Genomic DNA, 14,267 nt, shown 5'->3' on the forward strand with positions numbered 1-14,267 from the left:
ATTTAGTTGGGTGCTGATAAGAAATCCCTTCTGAGGCTATATGACTCTGTGTCGATCTAAGCTAGACTATGGCTGTCAAATTTATTCCTCAGCCTGTAAAACCAAGCTAAATGAACTGGATGTTGTACACAACATGGGGTTGAGAATATGTTCAGGGGCTTTTAGAACTTCGCCTGTTGAAAGCATGTATGTCGACACAGACCATTTTCCCCTTGATCTAAGAAGGCAAGAGCTAGGGTTGCGATACATGGCTAGAATGAAAAGTGCTCCCAAAAATCCATCCTTTCAAGCACTAAAGGAAACAGACACTCAAAGTTTTTCTGGTACAAGAGCTTCTAAACCATTCCAAATTCGACTGAATGAGGATGTTAGGAATAATCATCTTAAATCCCAGAAAGTCCTGGAAGTAGAATATCCTGTAAATCCTCCATGGCTTATCCGAGAAGCATCAGTATGTAAGAAACTGTTTAACAAAAAGGACTGCACTGAAGAAGAGATTAGGGGAAAATTCTTAGAGCACGATCTAGAAAACTTCCTATTGAATCGACATTCAGCTATTGAAATGTCATTCAGACAAGTAAAAGAACAGATGTGGTTGATAGAAACCACTACAAGAAATCAATCGGAAAACTACTTAAATATAAAAAATATTGACAATGTAAAAGTACATATTAATAAACATGACAATATGAACAGTGTACAGGGTACCATAGTACTTCCTGATAATGATGAACCAATAGAAAAGAAAATATTCCTAGATTCTCTTAAAAAAAGGTACAACAATATACAAGACTGCAAAATTTACAACATAGCTAGTAGACGGAGTAATGAAAAAATACTAAGAATAGCAAAGATAAAATTTGAAGGCCATGAATTACCCTTAAAAATTAAAATCTTAGGCCAAAGCAGAGAACTGAGACCTTATGTCCCAAAACCACTACAGTGAACCGCCCGTATTCGCGGGGGTTGCGTCCCACACCCCCCCGCGAATGGGTCAAATCCGCGAATGCTTAAAACCCCTCTAAAAACTTAGAACTGCCCATTTTGATAGCTTAAACACAGAAAAACCCTGTAAAATGTTTATACCTGAATATTTTAATAGTTTTATCACAAAAAGTGCATTTATTAATGAAAATTATATGAAAATACAGTAATTAGTGAATATTTCTCAGTGAAAAATACCGCGAATGGGCGAATTTTCCGCGAATGATGGCTAGATATGTTCCACAGAGAAACCCGCGAATGCGTGAGTCCGCGAACGTTGACAACGCGAATACGGGGGGTTCACTGTACAGTGCCAAAACTGTAGTATGTATGGACATACAAGGAAAAATTGCCGTAATACATCTGTATGTGCATGCTGTGGATCTGACAAACATGCCACACAGTGGAGGTGTGGTGAACCAAAATGCGTGAACTGTGGACAAAATCACCATGCAAGATCTAAGGAATGTATGTATTTTATATACAATACGGAATTGAAATTACTTCAGGAAAGGACAGGAATGCCTATAAAAAGAGGCCAAATTAGAATTAAAGGTTAGAGGAATGCATGATCCCGCTAAGAAACGAACTTTTTCTGCAGCAATAAGATCAAACAAAGAAACAAAAATGGAAATAAATAAGAGTAACAAAACCCTGATAGATCAATCTCAAAGAAAAATAACCACTTTGCAAGAAGAAGCTAATATAGCATAGGACCAAGAAATGTATACAAATCTTTGCTCAAATTCATTTGAGATTTTAAGAGAAATAGAATCACTAGAAGACAATACAAGCACCACAGAAATATTAAAAGATAGTTATGATAAATTAGAAACTAAAGAAAAAAAAAGAGACCTTTAGAGAGAACTTCACCCAAGACCAACAAAAAACCAACTATTATTAGAGGTACATCCATTAAAATAAAGGCGGGAGACCCCAAGAAAGAACATAAACCAAATAATAAGAAAATACCTCTGTCTCCTAAAGTAATAATAAAACCAATAGAAACAGATACCCAGAACACCAAAGAAATAGTAGAGGAACAAACCATTGACAATAATGATTATGTGATGGGAGAAGAGATTACCTTATCACCAACAGTAGGTGCAGCAAGAGTAAATGAAAAAACAACACACGAAAACACATGTGGATGTAATGAATGTTTCATTGAACAGTGCAACAAAAATGAAAGCATAACAAAGGACAGTTTAACAAACACTATACGAAATTTTATAAGTTACAAAAATAAAGAAACTACTAGTTTGGACACTCACGAAAAGGGCTGTATGTGCATTGGACACATAATGTCTTATAAAGAAAAACCAATAAATATTGTAAATAGGATTTTAGAAAAAATGCAAATTGATGATCCACAAGAAGAAAATAACACTTGAACACACTAACGTTATACTTTCAATAATTATATTATACAATGGAATGTAAATGGTCTACAGACCAGATTACATTTGGGAGAAATACAACGATTACTAAAGGAATATGAGCCAATGATATGTTTACATGTCAACAAACAATATCAACAATAGGTAAATATACCTTAGTATCTACATCTAGAGAAGAAGAAGGAAATTTAGGTACTGCTATATATGTACATAACAAAGTATGTTATGACAAAGTACCTGTAAATTTTACTGACTTGCAAATATCAAGTATTAAAATACAAATAAAAAATGATAATTACATAATTTATAACTTATATAACCAACCTAATAAAAGTTACGACATTGATAAACTTAAAGATTTACTTAACAATACCAAGGAACCTACATTAATAGTAGGTGATTTTAACGCCCACAACCCAATATGGGACTGTCATTTTACAAACTCAAATAGAATAGGTAGTAAAATAGAAGAGTTCATGGATTTCAACGACAAGTGCTGTATAAATGATGACGAAATTAGCACATATTTTTCAAAAGCACATGGAACATTTTCCTCAGTAGACTTAACTTATGTACAACAAGCATAGTTGACAGATTGGATTGGAATACAGTTGATGACTTGCACACCAGTGATTATTTCCCCATATTAATTTCCTTATTGCAAAATAATCCTGCAAAACATGTCCCTCACTATAACATTTATAAAGCAGATTGGGAGCGATATGAAAAGCACACTAGAAATATCCCACAATTTGAATATTTAAAAGACCATAATGAAACTAATAAATTTCTTGTTGATTTCATTAAAAATGCTGTTGATAAAGCAATACCAAAGTCAAAACCCCATCCAACAAAACACAAAGTTCCCTGGTGGCCTGATGAGTTAACAGAATTAATAAATATGAAACACTCAGTAGGGAGACGATTAGATAATTTAAATAGAAAGTTCAATAAAATGAATAAAAAATTACCGATATTAGAAAGAACTTTACAAAAAATAACTATTATTACCAGAAATTGATACATTAAAACCTGTATACAACAAAATATCTGCAAAATTTAAAAAAGAAGTAATTCAAGGAAGAATCATTTCATGGAGGAAATACCTATCAGATCTCTCTAATAATACTCCCACACAAAAAATATGGGAAAAATTCAGGAAAATAAATGGTACCCATGTCAAACCACCTAGACATGCCATATTAAAGGATGGGAAAAGAACACTTGATCCAAAAGAAATAAGTAATATAATGGGAGAAAATTTAGCAAATGTAAGTAGTGATAAGAATTTAGATGAACACTTCCACAAAAAAAAAAATAAAATAGAATTAATAACAATAAATTTTGAAACAGTTGACGATATATATTATAATAGAAAATTTAGTATGTCAGAGATGGAATATGCTCTCTCGAACAGCAATAAATCTGCTCCTGGAGGTGACAATATTTGTTTTGAGATGATCTGCCACTTAGCACCTTTGGCAAAGTCATATTTATTAGAGTTTCATAATCATTTATGGCTTCGAAATTTATTTCCAGATGAATGGTGTAAAGCTATAATAATTCCTATCCCCAAACCTGGAAAGGATCCCAGTAACATAAATAATTACAGACCAATTTCTTTAACAAGCTGCTTATGCAAATTGTTAGAGAAAATGGTAAATGCTCGACTAACATGGCACATTCGAGAAAATAAAATTTTAACTCTCACTCAGTTTGGGTCACAGTGTAACAGATCCACATTGGATTCTCTTTGTAACTTAGAAGACCATATACGTAGAGGTTTTGAACAAAAACAAATTACTGTAGCTGTCTTTTTTGACATTGAAAAGGCATACGATACCACATGGAGGTATGCTATATTAAAAACTTTACAAAACAACAACATCCGTGGACATTTACCTAGGTTTATACAGAACTTTTTGACAAACCGCAATTTTCAGGTGAGAATTGATGATGATCTGTCTAGAACATTTCCACTTGAAAATGGTGTTCCACAGGGAACCGTCCTTAGTGGAACACTGTTTACTTTAGCAATTAATGATATCAGTAAAAATCTACCTATTGGCATTAAAAGTAACCTGTACATGGATGATTTTGCCATATATTATTCAGCATCCCGAATAAAACATGCAGAATGAGTTGTTAATAAAAGCATAGTAAAAATAGATGAATGGGCCTCATCTGTAGGCTTTAAAATTCCCATAGATAAAACTCAAGCAATCATGTTTTATAAAAATAAAAAGTGGAAAAAAGGTGAAGAAATAGATTTAAAAATCAGAAACCATAGTATACCAATTGTCCAAACAGCAAAATTTTTGGGATTAGTATTTGATACCCGCTTGAACTGGAGAGCCCACATTACATATGTAAAATCTAAAAGTAAAAGAGCATTAAATCTAATTAGAAAACTATCGAACACTACTTGGGGAGCCAATAGACATACCCTTACTGTGCTGTATAAGGCAACAGTTCTGTCCATCATTGATTATGGAAGCGAAGTATATGGCTCGGCATCTGACGCAGTTCTGAAAACGTTAGACCCTGTTCACAATGAAGGCCTTAGAATATGCTCGGGAGCCTTTAGATCATCACCAAAATCATCGTTACAAGTTGAATGTGGTGAACTGCCTTTGTCTCTCCATAGAGAGCTAGTAACAATGAAAAGTGCTTTAAGAATTCAAACTAGTGATTCTCCAACCAAAAAATTATTTGAATTAAGAGATGTATTTATAAACAACCATCCACCACCTTTTCCAATTAGAGCTAGAAGATTGTTTGAGTTGCTGAATATAAATATACAAGTGCCTGTAATAGTAAAATCACCTCCTCCCTGGACAATGAATAAAACGAGAATTTGCACACGCATCAAGTATTTATCAAAAAGTAACTCATATACAACAGAACACCATAGACAGCATACAGTAGAGCATATAAACCGGAAAGGTCCACATTACGCAATATATACAGATGGATCTAAATCAGAACATGGAGTAGGATATGCTGCAGTGTCCCAAGACAAAACTTATCAGTTCTCTCTTCCTAATAATGCTTCTGTATTTACAGCAGAATTGTATGGAATTGCATCAGCTATAAAAATAATTGAAGAATCATTATTCAATAATTTTGTGATTTTCAGTGATTCAAGAAGCGCTATAGAAGCTATTCAAAGTTACAAATCAAATAATAATATAGTACAACAAATTAAATTATATCTCCATAAATTATATAATAATGGAAAAAATGTAGAAATATGTTGGATCCCTGCGCATGTAGGGATCAAAGGAAATGAAGATGCAGACAAAGCAGCTAAAGCAACAACTCGCATGACAAGATCAAATGTGAATATCCCTGTTACTGATTATGCAACTCACATAAAAATGGGTATCATAAATAAATGGCAATATATATGGGATGAAGAACCTGAAAGTAATAAACTGAAAGAAATAAAACCTAATGTTAAAAAATGGAGTTCATCATATCAGAGAGAGAGAGAGACGCACAAGTAATTTTAACACGCTTCAGAATAGGCCATACTCGTCTGACACATGGGCACTTTAATGAGCAGCCCACATGGCCCAGCTCCCGAGTGCTCAGAATGCAGAGTAATAATAACGGTCAGACATGTATTATGTAAATGTCCAAAGTATGACCGACAACGAATGTCTACTTTTGGAAATAGATCAGTGAAAGAAATTTTGTCAGAATATTTCACATTTTCAATCATTCCAGTTTTGATGTTCTTGAAGAACTGTAATTTAATTAACAAAATATAAAAATAAATAAATAATAAAAGCATGAAAACCCTTTTAACATTTGAATTTTACAAAAAAGAGAAAATTTTTTAAAATTTTGTTTAATTTATATTCTGAATTTTAATATACCGTTTTAGTATGTATGTAAGGAAGTCTGAGTAAATGTATTTATTGTATGAGAGGATGTGCCTATGTGCAGTTTTTAATTTAATTTTAATTCATTCATCTTTGTATTGGATGATCTATTGGGTCCTAGCGTTTGACTTCAGGCCTTGACCTAGTATTTAAATCAAATCCTTTGGGCCAGCCCTATGAGAGCTGAAAGTCAGCTCAGTGGTGTGGTTAAACTACAGTAATTGTTTATTACCATACGATGGTTGAAATACCAGGTAAACAGCTGTTGTTATCTGATTCGGTTATAAGCAAAACAACAGTTTCTTGGTCGGTTGTTTATGGCTGTGCACATTTACGCAAGAGTATAACGTTACTAACAATACTTTTATCATTCTCTTTTACTTTTTTAACTAGAAGATGGGATAAAGAGATGGAGGAAAAGTTGTCTATTGTAATTTGGTCTCTCTCACTGCCTGATTACGCTGCTGCCTGCGCCCGCACGAAATTTAAAAATATTTTATAAATGATATTGTTGTACTGGTATTAATTGCTTACCCCATTGCAAAATCGAATTATCGTAAGGTGAATTATCATAACTCAAGCATTACCTGAGTATTTTAATAGTTTTATCATAAAAAGTGCATTTAGTCATGAAAATGATATGAAAATACAGTATTTTTAGTGAATATTTCTCAGTGCAAAATACCGTGAATGGGCGAATTTTCCACGAATAATGGGTAGATACGTTCGAAGGAGAAATCCGCGAATCCTGAGACCGCAAATACGGGGGTTTCCATACGCGATTGTCACAAGAGAGCATGGGTACGTCTGTTTGGAACGATTCATATCCTGTCTGGGAAGTGCAATAATTTGTCAACGTATGGGTACCGTCCCCCCCACCCCCACCCCGGCCAGTACTAAACATAGCGAAGGGACGTTCCATTTGGCCGACAACAAACAAATGCACCGCCAGTATCAGAAGCCCTAAAAGTTTAGAAAAAACCAGTTTCCAAGGTAAAAACAGGCGCGGAGCTAATACTGTACTTAGAATTACCTTGATTTTTTTTACACAAAACAAACATGCCCCCCAACAGCCAACATCATGTATTGACGAAAAAAAAGCTAAATTAATTTCACAACGAGACGTGTTTGTTATATTTCGACTTGAAAGCACTTCGTATAACGAAAAATAACCTTGCCTCATATAAATAAGGTATCTAGAGATTCATTTACACTAACTAGAAGCAAGAAAAGCACTCTGAACTGAGTTAAATGCGGCAAAATAAACTTGCCACCTAATCGATTTCCAAACCAAAACATTGATCGCTAAGATTGCAATTTATAATACATAAGCAATATAAGAATATATACAGTATTATTGGGTACAGTGAATTAAAGCATAACATTTTAATAGATCCATGGAAAAGATGCATATTAGGCGATGTTTGTGTAATACAATATTATGTGAATATAGAGTACAGTACAGTGTAGGCTAGGCTACCATACTGTATATGTATACGCTAAGCTAATTCTTGTTTGTTATTCAATTTCTCTTTGTATTGACTTATCATAAGTCACTGCATGAACCCCCAGAATTAGCTGATATTAATAATTATACCGTGTATGTATAGAGTATACGTTATAGTGTAGGTTAGGCTACCATAGATGTATACATGGTACTGATTACCCTAGTGTAGTCTAGGCTATATTCGAGACATGTTTTTTCCAACAAACGATGGGCTTTTTGGAACCTACAGTAACCCCATTGTAAGTATGATAAAACCTGTATAAGCATTTTTAGTTTTTTTTGTGTTTGAACTATCAAAATAGGCAGTTCTAAGGTTCAGAAGGGTTCTAAGTATTCATGGATTTTAGCTATTCGCGGGGGGCTGTGGTACGCATCGCCCATGAATACGGGGGGTTTACTGTAGACAACCCACTTTCCCTGGTACACGGCTGAAGAGGATCTTCTGAGGTAACCAGACATCTGTGTCGCTGCTCTGCGAGAAAAGCCCCTCGCTCGCAGGAGATACTGGATAGTCTCCAGCTGTGAAGAGATAGGGATCCTACCGATCAATAATTGTAATTCAGTACAGTTTTAGAAAGCACTTGACCATTAGTACTGATCTTTAGTTTTATCTCAATCACTTTTGGCTTCGTTATAATGTTATAAAACTTTTTTTTGATGTTTGTGTGGAGCACATGCATTTTGTGATGTTTGTTTTCACATTTACTCTGGAGTTTATTCTAAGATTGGTAATTAACTCATAGTTTTTGCATTGTAAAAATTATAATCTTGTATCCTTTTTCTTTTATGAATTCATTAAATGGTCGAAGAGCTTTCTTGCCGCCTCTTCATCTGCTCTTGATGCTTCTCCTGTTACCTGAAAATTCAGTTTGCATATGCAAACTGAATCTTTTGAACCTCTTGAACCATCTAGTATTTATGAATTCTTGTTGATATTCATCACCTGCACATTCCTTAAGGGTCTGAAACAGGCTTATAGCCTTTTCCTGGATGGTAATAAGGTGTAATGGTGTTTGTGTTTGGATCTGGTCTTCTGTCACATCATTAATAACTGTTCAGTTTCATGGATTGGCCCTGCATTTGCTTCTTGATTACAATTAAGTCCATTGAAGCAAAAGCGCTTAACAGCTTCAGGTATGCGTTCTCAATCCCTAAGAATTTTCGACACTGTTGTGTTGGATGTGGGAGTTCTAGGTCACATGCTATTGCACTTTTTCTTGTTCCTCCTCCATACTGATTAATCACATTGTTTTAATTCCAAGTAAATAGTCTTTCTTGCCTTTTTGGAAGGCTGAATTGACTATGAAAAGTGTCCTTTCTGTCAGCATATAGCGGCTTCAATGAAGCACAAATGACAGCACTTGTTCTCAGGACTGATACTAGCATGAGACAGTGTTGTGAGAGAGAGAAATAAAAGCAGATGTGTTCATGCACATGCATGTTTGGCAGACCACGAACTATCAAACGTGTTTGCCATACACTGCTGCAGACTGCAGGTGGTGTACAATTAAATTCCAGTATGTGTCGACGAACTTTCCCGTAAAAATTTTTGATAGACAAATGTCAAATTGTTAGTTAATCCTTCCAGCCTAGCCATACTGTACATTCTTAAATTGTTTAACTGTATGATCATGCTTTGCTGGATATACATGTTTGATAGTGTGGGTTCTGGTTTACACGCATTGTTGGGCCTGCTACTCATAAATGCTGCCTGGTGCATGAAGTTTCATAAATTTTTATAATGTTTTATATTCTTACTTGATTTTCTTTTTTTGCCATTGTTGTATACATGGATCGTTGTAAGTTGCACCTGTTGGAAGACAATGCATGTCTGTACTGTAATTAGATACTAATATTGTACAAGCAGTCCTCGCTTATCGACGGCATTGGTTAATGGCGTTTTGGTGTTATGACGCTTGGCTAACAACGTTGCTAACCAGATTTTCGGTGACAGTAAGTGATTTTCGGGGTCGGTAAGCAGTTAATGGCACCATTAATAGGTTTATTGGCGCTTATGACATCATAAATGCCATTTACAGTATTACCATAATTATTGTGATGTTTCGGTTATTGACAATTTTTGGTTATCGGCGCTCAGCCTGGAACAGAACCCCCATTCTTAACCTGGGACTGCCTATATTTTAAATATATTGGTTCTTGATTTTACAGTTTATTACCATTTGAATAATTTACAGCATTTTTTAAATTATGATTTTTGATTTTACAGTTTTATTACCATTTGAATAATGGACAGCATAATTTAGTACATCAGATTTTTTTCATGGATTTGTATTTTCAGATAGTGATATGCAGCTCAAATCTCTTGTTGGAGAATTCAAGGAAGCAGCCAAGATGATGATAGACCTCCTAGATGTGTCTGTTCCTGCAGTTGCTAAACTCAAGGTAGTAAAAAAATGATTGAAGTGTGTTCTTGATGATTTATTTGATACAGTCTCAATAGAGGCTCCTCAAATCTTAATGTATCATTGAGAAAAATTATAAGTAAATGTGATGAAAATACTGCGTTGCTAGCTTTAAAGTATTTGTCTATATACCAAATTTTCAAGGTGGTTGGTCAGTATGTCATCCATGATTTACTTAGATTATCATATCAGGAAAATCTAATTAATCTTGAATTTTTATGAGAAAGTATATACAGTATTCTGGATATGGCAGTTGTAATCATAAATGGTATGGCTTAAGTATTTAGAATATTTTAAATTGTTTATTGTGAAATCTGTTTAACAATAGAGGTAATTCAATGGCTGAATAATGGTGAAAACAGAAATTTAATAACACAAGAGTAAGGTAAATTTAATATGAATATGATTTATTATTTCTCAAGGAAATAGTATGAAGAAATAACTTTTATCCTATACTGTATAAATGTTGCATATGCATAATATGTTTTGAAGAAGTGGTGGTAACATCACTGATATTAGAAAATGCCATAAACTGATATAAAGAAGATAGTTTAAGCTGTTTTTCACACTAGCTGACTTAGAGTATTGTTCTTGTTAAAGCACACTTGAGCACTTTTCAGTGTTAAGCATGTTACTTAATGAAAATGTGGATTCTGTCCTATATGGCAATGGAATAGAGGAAACAAAATTTGGTGAAGAATAATGAAGAGATATAGTTTTTCACTAGAATAAGACATGCAAGATAACTTGAATTGAGTACATCTGCTGAAGAAATACAAACTAGTGCCATCTCTTAAGTAAGATGCCATTTTATAAATGTGAAAAGATTACCAATTCAGATAACAAATTAAGGATATGTGATTGTTAGTTTTTCTTTTTATGGAAATTTGTGTTGACTGTATGGCTTGTACAGAAGTTTTGATTCTAGTTTTATATGTATTATTTACAATGTTTTACAAATTTCAGGATTTGGTTGAACAAGTGTCGAGCCAACAGTTGACTGACTTAATTGCATCATTTGTGAGAGCAACGTTGCCAGAAAAACTGCAAGTACTTGATGCTGTTGACCTGGCTACTCGTCTGAAAGTTACGTTTCCCCTTCTCTTGCGTCACATACAAAAACTAAAGGTAATATTGTGTGATATTTTCTCTTGTTCAATGGCTTCCTTAATTAAGAATGTTATTGTGGAGAAGGAGGACAAAAAGTTTTTACTATCATAGTTTTCTATATGGAGATTCAAAATGCCTTCATGTTTGGTCTTAGTTCTGTAGTTTGTGGCATACTGTACCCCATTTACTAGTTTTGGTTGAGGTTTGAGTGGTAATGTTTAAAAACATTAACTATCGAAAATATTTGTAAAGAAATCTTACGTAATTGTGAAAGCTTGTGTGCTTACAGATGCATATCAAGAGGAGTTTTGTTGAATATAAAAGATTTTGAGCTCGCTTCAATTTTTTTTGCCATTTAATTTTTGAGAGGTTGATATCAGTTGTCTTTCAATTTCCAGGAGGATAAAGAAACTGGTGACACAGGCAGCAGAAAAGACCTCAAGATTGTGAAAATGACCCGAGGAGGGAGAGGTTTATCCCGTGACGCAGACTCCTATGAAGATGACCCAAATGAGATTGCAGAATTAGAAGCTAAGATTAGAGAGGCAAATTTACCAGAACATGCTCTTAAGGTAGAAGTTACGTGGTAAATGATGTATTCCTGCAATGTTTCAAAGTTATGTGAACAAACTATTCTTTTAAGCATAGCTTAACATGATGGGGATCTGCAAGAAGTGAAGTTACTCTTGAAAGACAATTAATTCTCATATCTGCCATCCCTAAGCTCAGCTTGTTACCAGCAAGATTGGGCTGTGCATGTGGTCATTAAATAACCAGTTAGAATTTTTGTGTTCTTGATGGCATTAGTATTATTGGCAAGATGTAAGACCCAACGTGACACTAACCTCCCGTATTCGCGTTCTCACGATTTGTGGACTCACCGATTAGTGGGATTTTCTGTGGAACATATCTATAAATTATTCGCAAAAAATTCAGCAATTTGTGGACTTTTTTTGTCCAGAAATATTCATTAATTAGTGGACTTTTTTTGTCCAGAAATATTCATTAATTAGTGTATTTTGAAATTATTTTCATGATTAAATACATTTTTTATGATAAAAGAATGATTTACTAATTTTCAAATATTAAGATTAATAAGATTAAATAATAATAATAATAATAATAATAATAATAATAATAATAATAATAATAATAAATAATAACAATAATACTGTAAAATTAAATATATAGTAAGATGAAATAATTTGAAACTCAAATATAAGCATTTTTAGAGGGTACATTTTATGATAAAATAATGATTTACAATAATAATTTTCAAATATTAAGTTTAATAAGATAAAAATAATAACTCTCTCTCTCTCTCTCTCTCTCTCTCTCTCTCTCTCTCTCTCTCTCTCTCTCTCTCTCTCTCTCTCTCTCTCTCACTGATATGAGAGAATTTTTATGGTATGTTTGTTTTGTATGATAAATAAATTTCCCTAATAAGAAATACTAATTTTCAAATAATAATAATAATAATAATACTGTAATAATAACAGTAATAATATACTGTAATAATAACAGTAATAATATACTGTAATTGCAACATTTATGCTTTTCTATACCGTAGTAAGTTATGAAAAATTTTAAACAAACAAATTTCAACCCCAATCTTTTCGTGAGTTTCGGAGCTCAGGGGGCGAGGGTGAACCTGTCAAATGTAATAGGACATATTTGACAGGTCCCCCCAGCTCCAAAACTCAGGATATTGTATTTGACAGGTTCACCCTCCCCTGAGCTCCGAAACTGAGGAAGAGATTGGGGTTGAAATTTGTTTAAAATTTTTCTTAACTTACTATAGAAATGCATAAATGTAGTTACAGTACAGGCAGTCCCTGGTTAACGGCAGGCTCTGTTAACGGTGATCCAGTTTTACGGCGCTTGTCTAGCGACGAAAATCGGCAATTTTTAGCGCAGAAAATCGCCGATTTCCTCATATCGGTGCCAATAATTGGATATTGGCGCCAGTACATACCTAACAGAGGCGCCAATAACCAAAAATCAGTGCTTTTTGGCACTGATAAGCCCCGAAATCTGTTAGCGGCAATTTTCGGTTATCGTCACACCCTCAGAACGGAACCCCCGCCCATAACCGGGGACTGCCTGTATATTATTATTATTATTATTATATTATTATTATTATTATTATTATTATTATTATTATTATTATTATTATTATTATTATAGTTTGCCAGCAGACCCTCTTTTAAACAGGTTCTATTGAATATTATTGCTGCTTCAGCTGCATTTATTTTGTTGAAGACTTTTTCTATTTTTGTTATTGCTGACTTCTCTCCATTGGAGGTGTGTGCTAACAGCTCGCCTATATTTGTCATTTCATGGGGGAAAGTCAAAATCTGGATTCTGCTTCTTTATATATTCTATACAGTTAGTTCTATACTGTTGTTGCCGCAACGTTTCGACAGACTCTTCTGTCATTCTCTAGCGGGAGCTAGTAGAGGACTGGCAGATTGCATAGGTCCTTCTGAATTTATACACGGGCTTCAGCGGGGGGTCATGGATGGCGAATTCTGATTGGTTGCAGTCGGCGAACTTCCAGCCAAATTTCTGCGGCGAAGCTTAATCCTGACAGATCTTCGCAACCTGGGAATATCACTCATTCCAGGGTTCCCATTGGCCTGTTGTTGCGTGATGTCATGCTGACTGACATCATCGGTAGTTTGGCTGCTATTGGGCCCAATGGGAACACTGGAATGAGTGATATTCCCAGGTTGCATAAGATCTGTCAGGATCGAAGTCACGCAGATATTTGGCTGGAAGTTCCGACTGCAACCAATCAGAATTCACTGGTCCATGACCCCGCTGAAGCCCGTATAAATTCAGAAGGACCTATGCAATCTGCCAGTCCTCTACTAGCTCCCGCTGGAGAATGACAGAAGAGTCTGTCGAAACGCTGCAGCAACAATTGTATAGAACTAACTGTATGGAATAT

General features: G+C 34.4%; 1 protein-coding gene across 6 annotated transcripts in view; it reads left to right on the top strand.

The window, feature by feature from the left end:
* The window catches only part of LOC136852573 (lon protease homolog 2, peroxisomal-like), a 186,521-nt gene that overhangs the window by 74,959 nt on the left and 97,295 nt on the right, over positions 1-14,267 (top strand). For all 6 annotated transcript variants that reach the window (XM_067127378.1, XM_067127376.1, XM_067127375.1 and 3 more), the window contains exons 5-7: positions 10,081-10,184; positions 11,171-11,332; positions 11,713-11,886. In XM_067127378.1, coding sequence (XP_066983479.1) covers positions 10,081-10,184; positions 11,171-11,332; positions 11,713-11,886 — 440 coding nt within the window. The remainder of the gene's footprint in view (positions 1-10,080; positions 10,185-11,170; positions 11,333-11,712; positions 11,887-14,267) is intronic.

This window comes from Macrobrachium rosenbergii, chromosome 25 (genome assembly GCF_040412425.1).
Source record: "Macrobrachium rosenbergii isolate ZJJX-2024 chromosome 25, ASM4041242v1, whole genome shotgun sequence".
Classification (NCBI taxonomy): domain Eukaryota; kingdom Metazoa; phylum Arthropoda; class Malacostraca; order Decapoda; family Palaemonidae; genus Macrobrachium; species Macrobrachium rosenbergii.